Genomic DNA, 19,616 nt, shown 5'->3' on the forward strand with positions numbered 1-19,616 from the left:
GTGGAAGAGAAATGGTCAAGCAAGGTTTATTAGGGAACATTCCAGTCGGGGGGGATGCATTAATCCTCCCAGTCACTCTTTGTAGCTAAAGACAAGATACATGGTTTACTGCTATGGCTAAAAGAGCTGTGCAAACCAACTGTTAGACTTCTAGACGCAATGCTTCTAAGGGAGGGATCAACTGTGTAAATATTTATACAGGAGCCTCCATTCAAAATTTTAAACTCGAGGTGAGATGGTTATTTCAAATTATTCGAATGGGTATTTTCAGTTATACTGTATATTGAGATATAACATGGCTTATGTTGCTTTTGAAACTTTATCATATGTTCCTCTGGGAAATGGAAACTTCATCCTTAAAGTAATTGTAGCAACATAGTTACATAAAATGTCTGTGCCATGCACATCTCATTTTATAGGTCTCAAATGTATAGTTTAAAAAAAAAAAAAAAATTGTTACAGCAAATATGTATTTTAATTTCCAAACATGAAATCTGGTTCTACACTATGTCAATGAAAACTCTGTTTGGAAGCCATGCTTGGTGACTGTCTTGTACTTCCTGGTTCATTTCACTGGGAGATTTAAATTGTCCCTACCCCTTCAATGGCTTCTTTCCTGTCAATAACCAATCAGCTGCCTACCCAATTGACTGACATGCTTTCAGCCAGTAACATGCTTTGACCCAGAAGACACTGTTGAGGTGAAATGACCCAGGAAGTGCAAATAGATACCCAAGAATTAGGCATAGAAACTGAGAGCTTCCATTAACCTAAAGGAGTACCAGATATCATGTTTTAAAATTGAAATACACGTGTGCTACAACATGTGTTTATTTTAAAACTGCTCATTCGAGATGTATTTAGCTAATGGAAGAGCAAAATGGCTAAGATTTATGGAAATATTAGTTTTAGCTACAATTACTTTAAAGATATGACCCTGGGTAAACATGGAGAGCAGGTTACACTGTTTTGGAAATGGAAATGAAATGTGCTTGGTTTGGTTGAAGCTAGTTTTAATCATTACACTTCTGGTGTAGTAAAGGCTGATCCTGCCCAGCTTTTATCTGGTTAACCTTAAAGCTGTGTCTCTCAATCATACCCAGATATTAAAATATGATTATTTACAATGTTCTTTTGTAGTTTAGCCTCATGTAAACTGAACATGAAAAATATTCAATTATGTTTTGTATTTTATATTCAAGATAGAGACTCCAGTATTGCACTACTTGCTAAACTGGAATATAATAGTCTGGAGAATGTATTGTGCACTGGTGACCAGCTGACATTTATAATAGATTTTGCTTTATTAAGGATTTCCTTAAGGGAGGTTGTCAGAACTTTAGAATTGCCAAAAGCTCCTGACAGGCACAGGAAATTACCGTTATTGGGACCACTGCAAGCTAAAGTAGACTTTCACAGGGAAGCAAATATCTTCCTTGCAGACCAAGACTTTTTTTAAAGATCCACCCACCCTTCGTTATATCGACCCCTTGCTCTACTGCGGATTCGGTTATATCGCGGTCCTGGAGTTGGCTCCCCATTTTTACAGTCTAACTGTGCATTCCTTAGCTGCAATATACATGGACAATTCCACTTAGAATTACTGTTTGTTTTATTTTGTACTGCACATCACAAACTAACCAAATTAAAAACAAAGCATTAATATCGTACTTTTTTTTTTTTAGCATATACACACACATTGCACAATAACACAAAGCAAATTAAGTATCTACTTGCTGAAGTGGTTTTTTAAGCAATGCCCAAGCAAGTCACAGGGCAGTAACCTCAGCTCCCTAACAACAAGCTTCCTATGTTGTGAATGGATTTTTTCAATGCAGCGGTTTGGGCATTTGAGAAAGGAGAGGAAGATTCATGAAATTAATTGGAGACTTAAGCTAATGAAAAGCAGTTACCCTCCACAGTATGAATTAAAACGGTGTGCTGCTTTTCATACAAAAAAGAGAAAAAGCGTGTTGCGTAGAGGATTTATATTGGACCCTGATGCCCATGATAAAACGAGGGAGTGGTTGTACATTATTTGTTAGTTTATTTGTTTTTCTATGGGTCTCTCGCTATATTGCAGCCCTCGATATATAGCAGATTTGTATTGGACCCCAACATCCGCGATATACCGAGTGGTGTATTTGCAATTGCATTGTAAGTAGATCGTGAAGAGAATATTGACAGACTGTTCATTCAGCAGCTAGAAAAATAAAGTACTGTACTGTCCTTGCAATTGCTCAGGGTTGAGTCAAGTAAAGTATAGTGGTATGGAGTTTTAATTTTAGCAGAGCTACTAACATGCCATTATAAAGTATATAAAAGATATGCAGAGTTAGCATGTTTTCTAATGACTGTGCCTCTGTCTGAAGACCAAGACTAATTTAGCAGGGCTCATCTATTTTATGTGATATTTCAAGCGTGTGTTGTAACTCTTAAGGTCGACATGACACTTCAAGAAGGTGCATAGCCTCTTGTGACACATTTTCTTGTTTTTATCATGTTGTCAGAAATTGTATCTGGGTAGCACGGACAGTTATTTTCCCAGGCCTGTTCTGAAGGTACAGTATGTGAGTGTATTCAACAGCTCAAGCCGGCAATTACAAACTTGGGGAGAATTGACATTCTTGTCACGCTGCCTGACCTAATTGTCGGTTGGTTTTTCATGCTGAGCGCGAAGGCTAATCTCTTCTGTTTTTCTCTTCCAGATGACTGAGGGGCGTCGATGTCAAGTGCACCTTCTCGATGACAGGAAACTTGAACTTCTTGTGCAGGTATTTTTATTTTCTTTTAAAACTGTTCTGATTTCATTCCCGGTTATTTTGTTTCCATGGAGATAACTGGTATATAATTGTGTCAAAAATACTGTAGGTAGCCTGTTTAATCTGTTTAGCATATATATTACATACAAATATATATTTCATCAGGATAATCCCTTGAAGTTGGAATATCTATGGCAGTTTCTGATGCTATCCTGCATTGCTAAAAAAACAAAAAACATTGAAAAAAGCTTTCCATTATTAACCATCTTTAGGGTGGTCGTAATTAAAATTGCAGCTGCGAGTCTTTGCTTTAGTGTTCAGCCTTACATACCTTCTTATAAAACTGTTTTCACATGGGAGTGTTCCTTTGACTTTTGAAAAGCCACCCCTCTCCTTTTCCCATTTCTCTCCAAACTGTGATGTTTGTACACATGTGGTAGATCTAATCACTACAGTACCGTCACTCACTGTACTTCCCATAAAAGCAATCCCTGATGGTTAATTCATTTTACAACTATTCCCAAGTCTAAAAACTGCAGTTTAACAAAACGATCCTGCGGCACTCTTATGAGAATACTTCAGTGGCTGATTCTCCAGGTGTCTTTCCGGACCTGTCCGGTCAACAGTGAAATTTGTCTCATGGTCTCAATTATGCCGTGAATGGACAGTATTTTGCATCACACAACCATTTTATGCACATTGTGATTAATATTCTCTGTTTGCATTTCCCATGAAATGCTCTCTTTTGCCTGAAGGCGTACTTACTGTAGGCAATCAAAGCTAGTACAAAGCGTAAAATCTGAGTTCATGGATCAGTTTGGTAAGGGCCTATTATGGTTGAATCCTGGCAATTCCTTTAGGTCTCATTGTGATTACAGTATATGTCTGCAGATATGGTATGTGGATTTTCAGGTACGCCCCGGAGGGTAAAATGGCAGTTCCTTCCTGCGTTTTCCTTCCTGTGCTTTCCTTCTGTGTGCAAGGGTATTGCTTTTGCAGGCGAAATGATTGAGGGCTAGATTTCAAGTTTTTGTGCCGTGAACAGTACAGATATATTGCCTGATTTCATAATTAATGCATTGTTTGTCTGCATTCTGTGCATTAAAATGTAAGGAGATGATAGGTGCACTGTTCTTGTGCCAACCAGGGCTATTAAATTAGCGATAAACACTCTTTGAACTATGTCCTTGGGATTGGGGAGTGTAGGAGCGAAAGCAGAAATTAGATTCTTTGAAAAATGTCTTTACAGACTACTTTATGTAGGTGACAGTGCTGGGGGAGGAAGGGATTTGTGTGCTGTAGTTTATCCTTGAATTGCCATTTCTGTTTCAATGAAACTTACTTCTTGCATATATATATATTATCAAATTTTTTTTTTTTTTTTTTATTTTTTATTTACTTAAAAATACACGTGGGCATAATTATCACAAGAGACTTCTGATTTACAAGCCCTTTTCAGATTCAATGACAAGAACAGATCACTTACATTGATTTTAATTGAAACCCTTTCATCTGCCTTTTGCCAATTGATTGGAAAATTTATATTACTTCTGGTCACAAAGAAAAAGTGAGTATTGGGGTTTTGAAAGTGAAGGGTAAATTACTAAATGCAGCATTCCACAGTCTTGAAAGTGAGTGCATCTTGAAATGGCAACTTAACCCATTTAATCAGTCACACAATTAAAATACTGTATGTCTTAAATATCCCTGTTTAATGAATATGTCTTGTGGTTCTGTCACATATCAACGGATGTCCAAACCAGGCTTTATAAAAACACATAATACTTCGGATACATCTTATTGGATAATGCATCTAAAGATGCTCCAAAATATTTGGGCCATGGTACTGCATAAGTTCAAATCTGATTTAAAGACAATGCCCAATTAGTTAGCCAGCGTGTTTATCATATACCTCAGTAGCGCTACCATTTACTGTAGAACTATATTAATATCTACACATTTGAATCGGGATCTCCTCGGAATGTCAATAAAATGTCCACTGTTTCCCTTAATTCCCTTTGCTGCTGAGGTACTTTTGGTTCCCCTTGTAATAACTCTTATTGATTACTTTAGGCAACCACAAATCAGTTTCGCCTTACTGTATGAATATTATTATTTCGCTTATTTAGCAGACACCTTTATCCAAGGCAACTTACAGAGACTAGGGTGTATGAACTATGCATCAGCTGCAGAGTCACTTACAACGTCTCGCCTGAAAAACGTAGCACAAGGATGTTAAGTGACTTGCTTAGGGTCACACACAGTGATTTGAACCGGGGACGTCCTGGTTACAAGCCCTTTTCTTTAACCACTGGACCACACAGCCTCCTATATGCTGTTATGCAAATATTTAACAGCTGATGTTTTTAATGGGATGGATGTTTTTCTGGATGTAATTCTTACTATGAATTATTTAAATTGCATTAATGTCTAAGTTGGGTCAAAAATAGGTATTTAATTGCACAGTGAGGTCCTGTAACTTCATTAAAGTTGCAAGACCAGATTGGACCCCATGCATTTAGTTAATAATACCTACGATAGGTCAATAACTTTTATTAAAATGTCAAACAGAGATGCTACTTTCTGATTGGTGAGTCACGTCTTGCATCCATTGAAAGATTTCCATTCACCCCTTCCATTACAAAAAAGCATGTACTACACCTGATGACTTTTCAATAAAAGCAGATGAGTCAGGAAAAAGATTGAAACACTAACATTCAATGAAAAAATTCCCACAATGAAACAAAGAAATCATAGAATGGCGTATGAGGACTTTGATACACTGTCCTGCACGTTCAAATAGATTTCTTTTGTTCTTATGTTCTTATGTTCTTATCTACAAATCATTCAATAAGATCTGCCGTCACTGCTGTTCATGTTCTCACTAAAGTTGGGCTTCAAACACAATAAACATGTCTATAATGGGTCACAAAAAATAAGCCATCCATGAGATGCTACTGGCAAGTGAGCCATGAAGAAAGAGATGTACCTTTAAAAACCAGTCTGTTGAACGGCACCCTTCTGTCTACCAGCTGTGCAAACCCTTCCTGCTAAGAAGGCTTTTGTGGGAACCGTTTGAGCCACTGATAAATAATAAAATCAGGGCTGGGGCGGCAATATTTTTGTTTTGTGTGAAATGCCTTTGGGATTTGAGAAGAGATTGTAATCACAAATGCTTTACTAATGAGGAAATGATACTGACTTCAGGTCATGAATTCTCATTGTATGACCATTAAGGGCTAAGTGTTTTGTTGAGGGGGTTAAGGGGGAGGGAGGGGAAGGGGGGGCTGGCTGTATGCACTGCTCATATGGGCCATAGAGCCCTCTGAATGTTTAGTAACAATGTCATCTCTAATTCCCACTAGGAACCACTCGCTAATGCAAATGTTGTCTAATTGTTATCCTTCACTAGCTAATATGAACAGATTCATGGAATGGTGTCGGTGAAGCCTTATTTAGAAGACGACATGTGTTCAATCCCTGGCTACAGTTACATGTGCCTTGACACAAGTCTATGGGTAATACCCTGTGGCAGACTGGCCACCTGTCTGCAGCAGGATACGTCAATTGTCTTTGGTTAGGAAAAGCAATGGACAAAGAGCTTTCTGTTTGCAACTCCCAGGTCATAGGATTTTTTGGGAGAGAAGATGTACAATGGCAGCAGTGGGAGCCTTTTGTAATACAGCAGTTCAAAATATTCACTAGTCTACTCTGCATGCGTCCCAGGGCTGAAGGGGTAGAAAACAGTGTTTGAAACGTTCTTTTAGATCTACTACAAAGGTGTGATACTGTAGTATAGACAGCTGTGGATCATTTTGAGTTGGATCCCTTACCATTCAGACAACCTTCTCTACTGGTCTTGTTGTCAAGGCATTCTAATTCAGGTTCCACAGTGTCAATCATAATGCTTTCTTTTGCTACATGTCTAACACACAACAGATGTAAAAGGTATTTTAATCTTATAACTTAAGACTCTTGCCAAAATAAAGCTTTTGTTTGTATGAGCACAACACTAGATCTGAAAACCACTTTTTGCAGAGCAAACTCTTTGAGTTCTTGACAATTTAATGCTAGTTTAGGGTGTAATGTATCCCTGTGATGGTTATGTTGAACCTCCACAAACACATTTGAAAGACAATTTTCTTGTCAATGTAGGACCCCTTTTAGCTTCTTTGTACTATACTGACAGGTGTATGATTATTATTTTAGTGGAATTCCTATTAGTTCCTTTAATAAAACATCCTGGAAAGCCTGTATAAGTATTTAATGCACCATCTCTTACATCATGCTCAGTCTGTCCGCTATCAGAAGACAATTTCTTACAAGACTGTCAAAGACAATATCCTTAAGACAACATATAATACTACAGTAGCAATAGAGGCTTTTCACATCACACCGTCTATCTTAATTCAGACAATTTAATTATATTTTAATGAGACTTTTTTGCCTTCCACTCAAAAGTGGAGTGAACCCTTCCTTATGTCTTCACATCCAGAACCAATTTTATCAGGATATGGCAAATTGTAGCAATCCAAAGGAATACACACATAAGGTAATGGAGCAGAAACAGACTTTAGTTTCCTGCATTGGAAATGGTTCAATTGACTTGCAAAATTGAAGGTAATACTATACTGCAAGAAAAATAAAAAGTCAAATTTAGCACTCTGGATAATAAAGTAAAATGTGTACCCTAAGAAAATGACTTTAAAGGAACCAGAGCTAATTTTAAGCTTGTGTCTGTGACAGAGACAGAATGATTCTTGGTGATAAATCTCCCTAACGACCTGTGAGGGCGCTGTGTAAAGGGAACAGAGTGCCCTGGACTGGATGGCCAGACAATTCATTCCCAGGGTTAGGCAGAAGTCAACTATCTAGAAAGGGGGTGGGGCTACGGTACACTAAATTACCGAACCGGAAGGGAAACAATGTGGCAGCCGCGGATTGGAGGAGCGGTTGAAATCGTTTACCAAGGGGGCGTGATTGACGGTATATAAGGGGATCTAGCGAGGTGATCTGTTCCTTTGTTATGGTTAACGCTAACCCGGAAGGAGAACCGTGTTAAAATATATCATGAGTGTTTGTTTGTTTTTGTTGTGTCTAATACTGTGCTTGTTTGTGATTTATTAGACAGCTAAACACGATCTAGGAGCTGTCGCTTAAGGCCATCATGAACCTGGACAACACTGCACCTTTGTTCACATATTGAATTGTATTTCACCACTTGCACTGAAACCACTCACTAGGGACTTGTGATCGTGTGTGTATTTGTGGGTGATTATTATTATTATTATTGTTATTGTTATTGTTATTGTTATTTTTATTGTTATTATTATTTATTTCTTAGCAGACGCCCTTATCCAGGGCGACTTACAATTGTTACAAGATATCACATTATTTTTACATACAATTCCCCATTTATACAGTTGGGTTTTTACTGAAGCAATCTAGGTAAAGTACCTTGCTCAAGGGTACAGCAGCAGTGTCCCCCAACTGGGATTGAACCCACGACCCTCCAGCCAAGAGTCCAGAGCCCTAACCACTATTTGGGACTGCAACCCATGCTGTGTATTTTTCTGGGATTATTATTTGTGGTCACCAGACCAGGATTAAAAATAAACACCATTGTACCTGGATTATCGTTCTCTGTCTTTTCATTGCTCGCCGCATCACTCCTGCACCTGCACACTGCAAACCACTTTGCCACAGTGTCTCTTTTTTTTTTTTTTTTTTTTTGCTATCAGTGCTGACACAGAATGCATTACCCTTTTAAAATCTCTAGATGAGCCATTTCATTTGCTCTCATTCATGGCAGCTTTCTAAACTATTGACTATGTTTAGGATCCACCATACATCTGCATTTTGAGCTGATCAAGAATGCACATCCTCTATGTCTTCCTTACTGTATATCTTTAATATTGCCTTTTTATTACAGACAAGTACAGTCAATCTGATGTATAAGATATATAACTGTCTGACAGTTTGAATGTAGCATAATTTCAGTGTCTGTTGGTTACACTGTCATATTGTATTAATGCTATCGGCAAATGTAATAGAACACACATTTATCGACTATGGAAAGGTACATTTTTTCAATCACAGTAACAAAGTGCTCTTGGAGATGTTTTTTTATTTCTTTTCTTCAGCTACTTGTGACTTTTTGATTTTTTTTATGTATTTTTTTTTAGCTGCAGTTGATTTGGAAGATAACGAAATGCTGCACTTCAAAGGCTTTCTATTCTGATAGATAAATGGGTTTCGTGAGCTGTCCAATTTGATTACCTGGCTAGAGCAAGCTCCGTCTTTCATTCACTGTGAAACATTCGAAAAATAATAAAGTAGAACAGTACCTTCCATGGTGAAATTGGCTTTATAAAGCCTGCTCTCATCTAAAGAAAGCTGTACTGTTGCATACTGACAATACCTCATGAACGGGTTTCTATGTTTCACAGTGCCACTGTGTATTTGATTTTTGGCAGATTGACAGCCTTCAATCTTTTGTTTTTGTTTTATTTACAGTTTGACACGACAAAGAAAAGAACCATATTCATAAAGTGTGGTTACCAGGTGTGTAACTTTAGCCGTGTATAAAATCTTAAGTTTAGCGTTTCATGCGAAAAAGGTTTTTGGTAAACTGGTGTGCATAAACAGTCGTAGATGCAGCTAAACGTGTAGCCTAGAGAGCGTGGCCCAGTATGTTGTAGCAGGAGAGCAAAAATGTCAAACTTTTTTGTACTGTTTCACTGATTTTCTAATTTTTTGCTTTCTGATTTTCTTTGCAACGGCATATTGGTGTATATTACTTCTTGCCATTAAAACTGTTACTTGCAGTATATCTGTACCTGTGATTTAGAGATATTAACAAAATTATAGGTGTTTTGTTATTATTTTTGAATCTGAGCTACTTTACTGTAAATTAATAAACTGGTAAGAAACACTGCTTACAAGATTTGTGTTGCAAATGCTTTTTAAGACCGTTATTATAGCACAAGAGGTATTGATGGCACTTTTACCTTTTCTGGTGTCTGACTGTTTATACTAAATCAATTAAATGGTTTAGACAGGATGATTTGACTTTTTCAAGAGAGAAGTCAATTACTGCCATTTGCAGAAACATTTGCTGCAGGCATACATTATTTCCTTACTTTAACATATTAAGAGGAGTGATGAGACTTCCCACTGGAAAATCTGCCCTTTAGGCACTGTCCCTTTCCTATTGATAGTTAATTAACATTTATGTCACTTATTCCATGGGTGAAAGCAGTACAAATTGTGAGTAATTATAACTAGTATACAGTAAGTCTATTCTCTTAGCAATAAATAAAACTGACTGATGCGATCCTGGTTAAAACAGAACCTGCCCAGGATGATAGTGTGACACCACGCAAACATGTTGATTTTAAAAATAAAATCGGTTTTACAGATGAGTGCATGATATTTTTGCTTGTTCAGTTGAATAATTACGCATGTTTCGATTGTCCCCCTATGTGTTTTGTAATGTTTATTCTGCTGCCTGCAAACAAGCCAGTTTTAAATAGATATTGCATCTCAGTGCAGCAGCTGACAAACACAAATATCTGTACCTTGGAACATTCTTTAGATTTCCAGAGACAGTTGTATCCTTGAACTGTAAGCATTTACTCATGTAAATGAAATCCATAGCTTACAGTGGGTTCTTCTTTTATTCACGGAGGGCTCTGCAACTGAAATTACGTTGGGGTCATTCCACACCAACTCAACCAGAAAAGGGACATTTCGTTGCCCGTCTGTCTCAGATTTTCCAAGAAAAATTCACCTGGGGGCTTTCTGACACACTGACCAGAAAAATCACCCTGGATGCAATTTAGATGCTACCATCATGTGTAGCACCTTGTTCTACTTGTAATGAATAGGAGCACCCTACTCACTAATGGCAAATTGCCAGACGAGGAGTAACTGGCGAGTTTTATTCAAACTTCTTTATCCTGTAGGGGATGTGGGTCCTAAAATGCAAATCTTGCTGTAAGACCCTTAGGTACCAGTCTTCCAAATTCTGTGAAAAACATTTGGTTTCAAGTCCCAGCACTGGTCATTAAACATCCTTGAAATTCGAATTTTTGCTATTTGTACCAAATTTAGGCCGTAATAACTTGCATGGGGGGACTCCAAAAAATCAGCCAAAGATATGTTTGGATAGATGTTGATGAGATCTACAAGCATCGAGCAAAATATTACGGTATCCGGGGATTTTGGATTTTTGAAGTTGCATTTGTCATGCATTCAAACATTGCTTATGGCCACTTTGGGTAGGCTAACGTGCCATATAGTTCTATCCAAACTGGCTATTTCTTTAACACTGCATTCTCTGAGGATTAATCTAGAGGAAAAAGTAACAGTATGTGCTTCCACTGGCACGAGCTTGGAACTGAGGGGTTATGAACTTGCATGGGACTTGGGACTTCTTTGTTACGATAACACATTTGAAACTACCAAAACCTTACTTAGTTGGGTTTTAAAAACTAAATTCACGTTTTTTCTTAAAAAAATCTTCCCTGTTTACAGCACCGTTTAAATACACCTGTCTCTGTCACCGAAGACCCCCTAAACCAAAGACTTTCAGTTGTGCCTGAAATTGACTGATTGGCTAGCATGAGAATGCAGCAAATGACTTTTTCACAAATGGTTGGTCAGTCAATCAATTATCCTCCTAGGTAGGCACCACAACTTATAAAAAAACTTTTCTATCACTTTTTGGTTTTTAAAATCCAGCTCCAAGCTAGTGCCAGTGGAAGCACCTACTGTTATTTTCTCCTCTAGATCAATCCTCAGGGAATGCAAAGTTGAAGAAATAGCCAGTTTGGATAGAACTATGTGGTACTTTAACCTCACCAAAGTGGCCATAAGCAGTGCTCGAATGCATGATAAATGCAACTTAAAAAATCAAAAATCCCCGGATACCATAATATTTTGATTGATGCTTGTAGATCTCATCAACATCTATCCAAACATATCTTTAGGTGATTTTTTTGGAGCCCCCTAAACTTGGTACAAATAGCAAAAATTCAAATTTCAAGGGGGTTTAATGACCAGTGGTGGGACTTGAAACCAAAAGTTTTTCACAGAATTTGGAAGACTGGATCCTAAGGTTCTTACAGCAATACTTGCATTTTAGGACCCACATCCCTTACAGGGTAAAGTGAAGTTCAAAAAAAACGTCAGTTACCCCTCGTCTTGCAATTTGCCAGAAGTGAGTAGGGTGCTACTAGTATTTTTTTCTGAAAAGCCCTATTCATTACGAGTAGAACAAGGTGCTACACATGATGGTAGCATCTAAATTGCACCCAGGGTGATTTTTCTGGTCAAGGTCCCTTTCTCACTTTAGTTTGGTCACAGGTCGAAGGGGAAATTATTTTAAAAAAATAATGGCATTTCTGAACTCAGCGTGTCTGAAAACTCCCAGGTGAATTTTTCTAGGAAAATCCGAGACGGACGGGCAACGGCACTGGTTGAGTTGGCATGGAATGACCCATTGGCTTGAATAAGGTAGGTTTTAGTTCATGCGCGGTACATCATTTACTTTATTTTTAACAATACAGTACATTTAGTGTATTTTGCTATAGTACTGTTATATTAGTGTCGTGATTGCTCTAAGCCATTTAGAAAAGGAAATTGATCAATTATTCACAAGGACTGCAGAAGCGAAAGCTGCATGTGTTTGTGGTCCCAAGTGAGTAATGGTCATATTAGTCAGAAAGCACTGTTCAGTGTTAAGATATGGAACTGCAATTTAAATATCCCCCTCTCCATCCTCTTCACTTTTTTTGGTTAATTTGTGATCCCAAAGGGATGCGTCTGTCTGTCTGCCTGCCTACATACATGATTCAGTGTACACATTTGTAATTCTGAAATGCATCTCATATGGGTTCAGTTTTCTAGGTAATCCATTCTGGGATTTTTATGTATCTAAAATTAAACAGTGCATTTGCAGTATGCATAGTGCTGTATTTTATTGACTCAAACGTATAATTAAATGTTTATACATTATGATGGTCTTTTGCAGGGCTATAAAGTAGAAATTTACAGACATCTTTTTATATCCTTAGTTATAAATAATCTAACTTGATTTTTTTTTTGTATATATATTTTTCTATTATTAAGAATAGTGAATTATTATGAAAATGTTTCTACTGTTAAGATTTGTAACTCCCAGTGTTGGTTGAGACATACATTTGAGACTTGTGCATTACTATTTGAATAATTCAGAATATATTTGAAATATAGTCCTATTCTGTGCATTTCCTGCAGTACAGTACAGCTGGCAGGGATGAATTCAGCTTCCACTGCAGTAACTCCACATTAAAACACTCCCCAGTCTGTGTTAGACATTGTTGCATGAGGTCATATGTGATCCCATTCAGACAATGCTTTTGTCAGTGCCAACCTGTGTTCGACACTTTGCCAACGCCTGTATATCTTAAGTGCGATTGTGTTGGAACTTGTGTAGCATTTGAACCAATATTTGTCTTAATTTAGAACAAGACCAATTATTACCTGTTCTGTTCTTTTTAAACATTTGTAGGGAAATGGGTTTGGTGGGCTCAGCTTACTACTGCATTGACTAGCAGTCCACCAACCCTGTCGGTGGAGAGAAATATATGAGTTTGAGGGTGGTAACTAAAGTGTAACGTGGTGTTCTACTGTACAAAGTGAATCTAAACAAGAAGAATGTCATTGTCTGCTTCAGTCATCACATCTTCTTAATCTCGGAGCCATATGGGTTTTTTCAAACCTATCCTCTCTAAGTACTGCACAGACAGTAGACCAGTGCAACCAGTTTTATGCTAATGGTATATGGTCACTACATGGCACAAAGTGGTTTGAGACATTGTTTTTAGGTTACTTCTACTACACTGCATACTGTAGTAATGCAGAACTAATTAGAAAAAAACAACCCATTATTTATAGTTGTGAAGAAAGCAAAACCATCATTTTTCTCAATGAACAACACAGATACATTGTTAGTTTTGTGTATGGCACAGCTATATTTACAATTGTGTATTCACACTGTATCAACAGAAAGGGCCGTCAGCTGGGATGGAAAGGCATTTTTTATATAAATGACATGGCGGGTCATTGTGCCAGTTTTTGTGCACTATTTTCAGAATATGTGGGTGTGCCAAGTCATTTTATGATTGGTATGGGTCTTTGGTTGAGCTAAATAAAAATAAAAAAAAATGCAAAAAACAGCGATTTGTGGTATTCAATTACAGGAACCTCCAAAATTATCCATAGAATAATTATGGCTTACATTTTAAGTGTTTACAGCCATATTTACTGTTCTTGGCAGTCCTTCTGTAGTATTTTATGATGTCTGTTTACTGTTTCATCCCGCTGAAGCATCCCAGTCAAACACCAGTGCTTTGTAGTGACAAGCCTGCTGAGAGGTGGGAGTTGTTAAAGCTGCAGGTTCACGACTAGCTTCGATCGGTCAGTGTCAGCTGCTGATTTTCAGTCTGTTGTACTGTAGTATGGGAAAGTAAAACATTGTTTCATGTCTTTTTGTTTCTAGCCCAAACTCCTGGCGAAAGATCTGTTGGACCTGGTGGCTTCACATTTTAACCTGAAAGAAAAGGAATATTTTGGAATATCCTATACAGATGAAACGTAAGTAACCACTGAGAGCCAGCAGTGTGAAGACCACTAGTAATTAAATAGGATAATACATTGAGACATCAAGATACGACTTTCTAACGAGGCACCCACTTAGCAATGGTCAGCTGGAATTACATGGCAGATATGAAGATTCTTAATGAATCTGTACAGCAAAATCCCATGCGATGCCTTAACCTTTCTATCCTAACACTTAGCAGGCCCAGGAGTTTTCTTGTTTAATAAAATGAAGGTTACATTTAAATCTGAACCTCTTGTACTACATGTAGCAATTAGACTATCTTTGTAGCATTTAATAAACAAGTCACACCAGTCATTTCTAGCCATAAAAGCAAAAGTGAACAAGACTGGAATTAAAATAATCTTTATTCCTTTTTGAGATTATGGATGCTTTTAAATATATTCCCATATATGCTTTTTTACGTTTATTTTTTTAAGTTAATTGGCTTAGCATGTGTGTGTCACAAACCTCAGATGTTGAAACGAGACAAAACTTAAGCAGTTGGGCCTGATGGCTGCAAGGAAACATAAAGACCTTTCTATTATTTACTTCCCCGCCTTCCTGTCAGAAATCTGCATTTAAGAAAAATGACTGAACTTCACATACAGCACTTTGACAGGAAGGTAGGATTTTTTTTTTCTTAAACAATGGTGAGAATCGCTTATGCATGCAACACACCCGAAGGAAAGCCATCACATTTATAATTCTACAGAACGATATTGCACATGTCATGTTACACCACTTAATAATATTTTACAAGCATCAAAGCCAAGTATATTACACAGACCGACCACTTTATATCTATTTGTTTACAATAACCTGTTTCCATACTAAACAGCTTTGAGCAAAGTTTTACCCAGATTTTTTTATTTTTTTGGTTGATAAATAGGTGTATAAGAATACCAAAGCAATGACAACAATGTTAAAGTATTTCTATATTGCTGAGTTACTTACAGAACCACTAATGGAACGATCAGCAATGCGTTTCTTCTGAACGTACACGTTGTTTAGTGACACAGTAGTGGTCTTATGATAGGTGTTCAGCACATTGTGCATAATAATTGTGTATCTAATACAAAACTGCATTTTTTAAATTGAAGTTGCAGATAAAACTACAACATTCAAAATGAAGTGCAGTGCAGTAGATGTGCTCTTGAATCGGCTCTGAAAGGCAATGCATTCTTGCATTAACTGGAGCTGGCTTTACCTGATGAATTAAAATGAGGTTGCTACATAATGCAATTACTTGCTAACAGTGCAGTAACAGGAGTCATCCTTTACTGCACATGTATTGAATTTCTGGAAGTTGTACACCACTTGCAGTTTCTATTTTTACATAAAATAAAAAGTCTTGTCTCATTTCTTGCTGCAGCCTGCTCCTGTTATAAATTCTGTTTAGCTTTGCGGGTTGTGAAGGTCCTAGACTTTCACTGAAGATATAGGCTGTAGTGTCTATGACCCATAGCCAGACTTTGCTGTGGATTTATTAAATGTGATAAACCAAAGTAGAGTAAATACATTTAAAATATAGATAAATGCAGTGTGGAGTAGTGGTTAGGGCTCTGGACTCTTGACCGGAGGGTCGTGGGTTCAATCCCTGGTAGGGGACACTGCTGCTGTACCCTTGAGCAAGGTACTTTACCTAGATTGCTCCAGTAAAAACCCAACTGTATAAATGGGCAATTGTATGTAAAAAATTAATTGTAAGTCGCCCTGGATAAGGGCGTCTGCTAAGAAATAAATAATAATAATAATAATAATAAAAATGTAGATCCAGTCAGGGGTACTGGGGCCCCTGTGTATGACCTGTGCTGACACAGAAGATTATTTTAGAAATTTCCCTGGCAGTGTTCTGGATGTGGTGCCGCAATTGATGAATAATTAAAAGTTTGCATAAATGTCGTCATGCTTTCACAGAACAGCAGTGACAGAACAATCGTCTGTTCTGTTCTTCTGCTACAGGTAACTGTGCTGCTCATTCCGCATAATCAACACTAGTACTGTACAGAAGTAACTTAATTCATACAAGAAATGTCTGAAACATTGTACTGTTTGCACACACTGCTCTGTGTAATGTAACCCTATGGCCACCTTGTCTGCTGTAAATCAGCTTTATGGACTATAATAATAATATTTAGACTAGGGGTCTTTAAATGTGACGGCATCCATTTTCCTTTAAAGTGATGATAGTTTTCATAGGATTGGATTTTAGTCTGCCCTGCTATCCATGTCTAAGCTGGGTGAATTTCAAAGATTTACATTGTGCATATGTTGTAGTCGCTAGGTTTACATGGTAAAATAACATTGTGCTAGATCTTTAGTTCTGATTAAACCATTCTAAGAAAGATATAGAACAGGTCTTTCTAGGCAGGAGAGACATTCTACTGGGAATTATTAAAATCTTAATATCCTTGCTTATGATATTGGGGCTACCCCTTCTGGTGGATTCTGGAAGACAGCAGTTTGTTACCCCTGCAGCACCTTGACATGTGTGCTGTGATTACCAATTTCCTGTAAGTGGAAGGGAAACTGTTTTTTTATTTTCTTTCTAATCTAAAGGAATGCAGCTTTATTTAACCTGTCTCCCCCCCCCCCCACCACACCAAAGTCATTTGGGGTTGTAGGTAGACATATTGTAGCAGTCTGGATTTCAAAAATGTGAGTGTGCTTACCTACTGTGCCTTGATCTCCTAGAAGTGTCTGATCCTAGAACCAGTCATCTGCTGTCAGTGTGCTGAAAACATTAGCTATTGGACTCGATGTAGTACATTTTTTTTTTTTTTGCAGGGGCCACTTTAGCTGGTTGCAGCTTGATCGCCGAGTACTGGAACATGACTTCCCCAAAAAGTCAGGACCAGTTACGCTGTACTTCTGTGTCAGGTTAGTATTCTCATTATGTGGTACAATTTGTAACCTGGCCCTTTTCTGTATGTATATATGCATATTTTTTATATTATATGCATATATTGTTTTGTCAATGCATGTGTGTTTTCAGTATTTTATAGATTCTCAGGATTGATCAGTGCGTGTGATAGTGTTTCTCTGACAATGAGTTATTGTTACACTTTCAAACAAGATTTGCTCATTTATTTCAAAGTTTCAGCTTGCTAGCCAACATCACAAAGACTGACTAGTAAGAGAGCATTGATGCATTTGAACAAATACTCTTGACACTGAATACATTGTCTGCAATTAATGCATATGTCTATTTATATTTGAAATTAAATAATAGAGGTTGTCTTTGTGGGACACATATATTTAATGTAAAAATGGACCAATGTAGTATTTGTGTTAGGATATTGTCAGAGCCTTCAGTGTACTGCAGAAATATTCTTTTTATCTAAGAAAGCAAATCATATTTTCAAACCACAGCACGCCATTAGAGAATGCTGTATGACAGTGGTTGGCATTATAACTTTGACCTGCTCTAACCAGTGTCCCAGGATCTCGCCTTTTAAACAACTGACCACCATGCTGCTGTTGTCATGGAGCAGACATTAGTGTTCCACATTGACTGGAGGCTCAGAGGAACTGCGAATGTGCTCAGTGTACTGAACACCCTGTTAACACCACCCCTGCTAGGTGATGGTGGAAAGCCTGTCTGTAGCTAGACTGAATCTAGGAAGCACTTACTCCATGCCAGGGAGAAAAATAAGATATCGTATGATTGCTTTTTGTTGTCTAAAACGAGGCCTGAATTACAAAACATGCCCTATTAAGCCTTGAGTTCAGTAAGAAATGTCTATACTCAAAATATATGTAGTACACACATTAAGTCATGCATCATTACCCTATACACTTTGTTATGGTGTTTTATTTGAATACTGTAGTGTTTTTATTATTCTTTATCGTTTTTATCACAAATGAAGATGTAAATGCACATTTTTTCAAGGAAGTCAATTTAAAGAAGTACTGTTCTGCAAACTAGGACAATTGAAGCAAGCATGTATGCAAACATGAAAGTGATGTTTTGACCCCAGTGTTAAATTCCTGCACAAGAGCTCTTCCTATCATTAGTATTGCTTTCATTAATCTCTGCTTTTGACAAGCATGTTGATTGCAGCAAACAGTGAAGCTCTATCCCAGCACAGCTCAACGTAGATGCTTAATTAGTATCCTTATCAGCTTAGGCAGAGGATTATGTCTGTGTGGAATACTAAATACATTTTCTGAGCTTTGGGGTTTCAGTGGTGTTTTTTAAATGTTAAATTATTTCCATATATATATACCCTTGTGCTTAATTTAAACCTCTTAAGTTCTAGAAATCGGGTGCGCCGACCTCACAGTAATCAATAAATTATATCATTTCAGATATCCGCACTCATGAACAAAAAATGTAAAGATTATGCCAGAATGTCTTCATCTTTATTTTTTATTCATTGACTGTGAAGGTTTACTGTTCAACCTCCATAGTCAATGAATAAAAAAATTAAAAAAATAGATTTTCAGACTATCTTTAAGTTTTTTGTTCATGACTTTGGACATCTGAAATGATATAGGTGTTTTAAATGTTCACACAGAGTTGGATGACCAAATATAACTCAAAGTAAATAGAAATCTTGGGCTCTAGACTGGATGGGTTGTGGGGATATTGGGAGAAAACTGGTCTCATAAATAACTCCTTCTCTAACAATGTTCTCACCAGTACTTACTTGTTTGCTACAATGCTAAATGTTCACTTCCTGTGTTACAGGTGATAGGCGCCCACTTGACCCTTACACTTGCATTCTACGCTGCACATATTGTAATGCTAGGTGGGATTCTGTTAATGTAACACAGAAAGTGAATGGGAAGACAAAACCACAGTGTTGTGGCATTATGAAGAGGCTTAAGTGAAAACTCAAATATCAGAAAGAACTGGAACTTGTAAGAATATTGTTCTAGATCTTCCAGATCACAATGTCCTTCTTAAAACTGTAGTCAATACAAACCCTCAATTTGCTTTCTGGATATCACCAGTGCAATGATCTTTTAATCAAATTACACTAATTATTTTATTTCTTAGCAGACGCCCTTATCCAGGGCGACTTACAATTGTTACAAGATATCACATTATTTTACATACAATTACATTATTTTTTTTACACATTATGTTTTACATACAATTACCCATTTATACAGTTTTTTTTTTTACTGGAGCAATCTAGGTAAAGTACCTTGCTCAAGGGTACAGCAGCAGTGTCCTCCACCTGGGGTTGAACCCACAA

The 19,616-nt window shown here is 37.3% G+C and overlaps 1 protein-coding gene across 10 annotated transcripts in view; it reads left to right on the forward strand.

The window, feature by feature from the left end:
• Positions 1–19,616, forward strand: part of LOC117419782 (FERM domain-containing protein 4A) — a 179,964-nt gene that overhangs the window by 106,433 nt on the left and 53,915 nt on the right. For all 10 annotated transcript variants that reach the window (XM_034032888.3, XM_034032889.3, XM_034032887.3 and 7 more), the window contains exons 2-4: positions 2,709–2,774; positions 14,308–14,402; positions 17,197–17,289. In XM_034032888.3, coding sequence (XP_033888779.3) covers positions 2,709–2,774; positions 14,308–14,402; positions 17,197–17,289 — 254 coding nt within the window. The remainder of the gene's footprint in view (positions 1–2,708; positions 2,775–14,307; positions 14,403–17,196; positions 17,290–19,616) is intronic.

The sequence above is a fragment of the Acipenser ruthenus genome, chromosome 14 (genome assembly GCF_902713425.1).
Source record: "Acipenser ruthenus chromosome 14, fAciRut3.2 maternal haplotype, whole genome shotgun sequence".
In the NCBI taxonomy this organism is placed as follows: Eukaryota; Metazoa; Chordata; class Actinopteri; order Acipenseriformes; family Acipenseridae; genus Acipenser; species Acipenser ruthenus.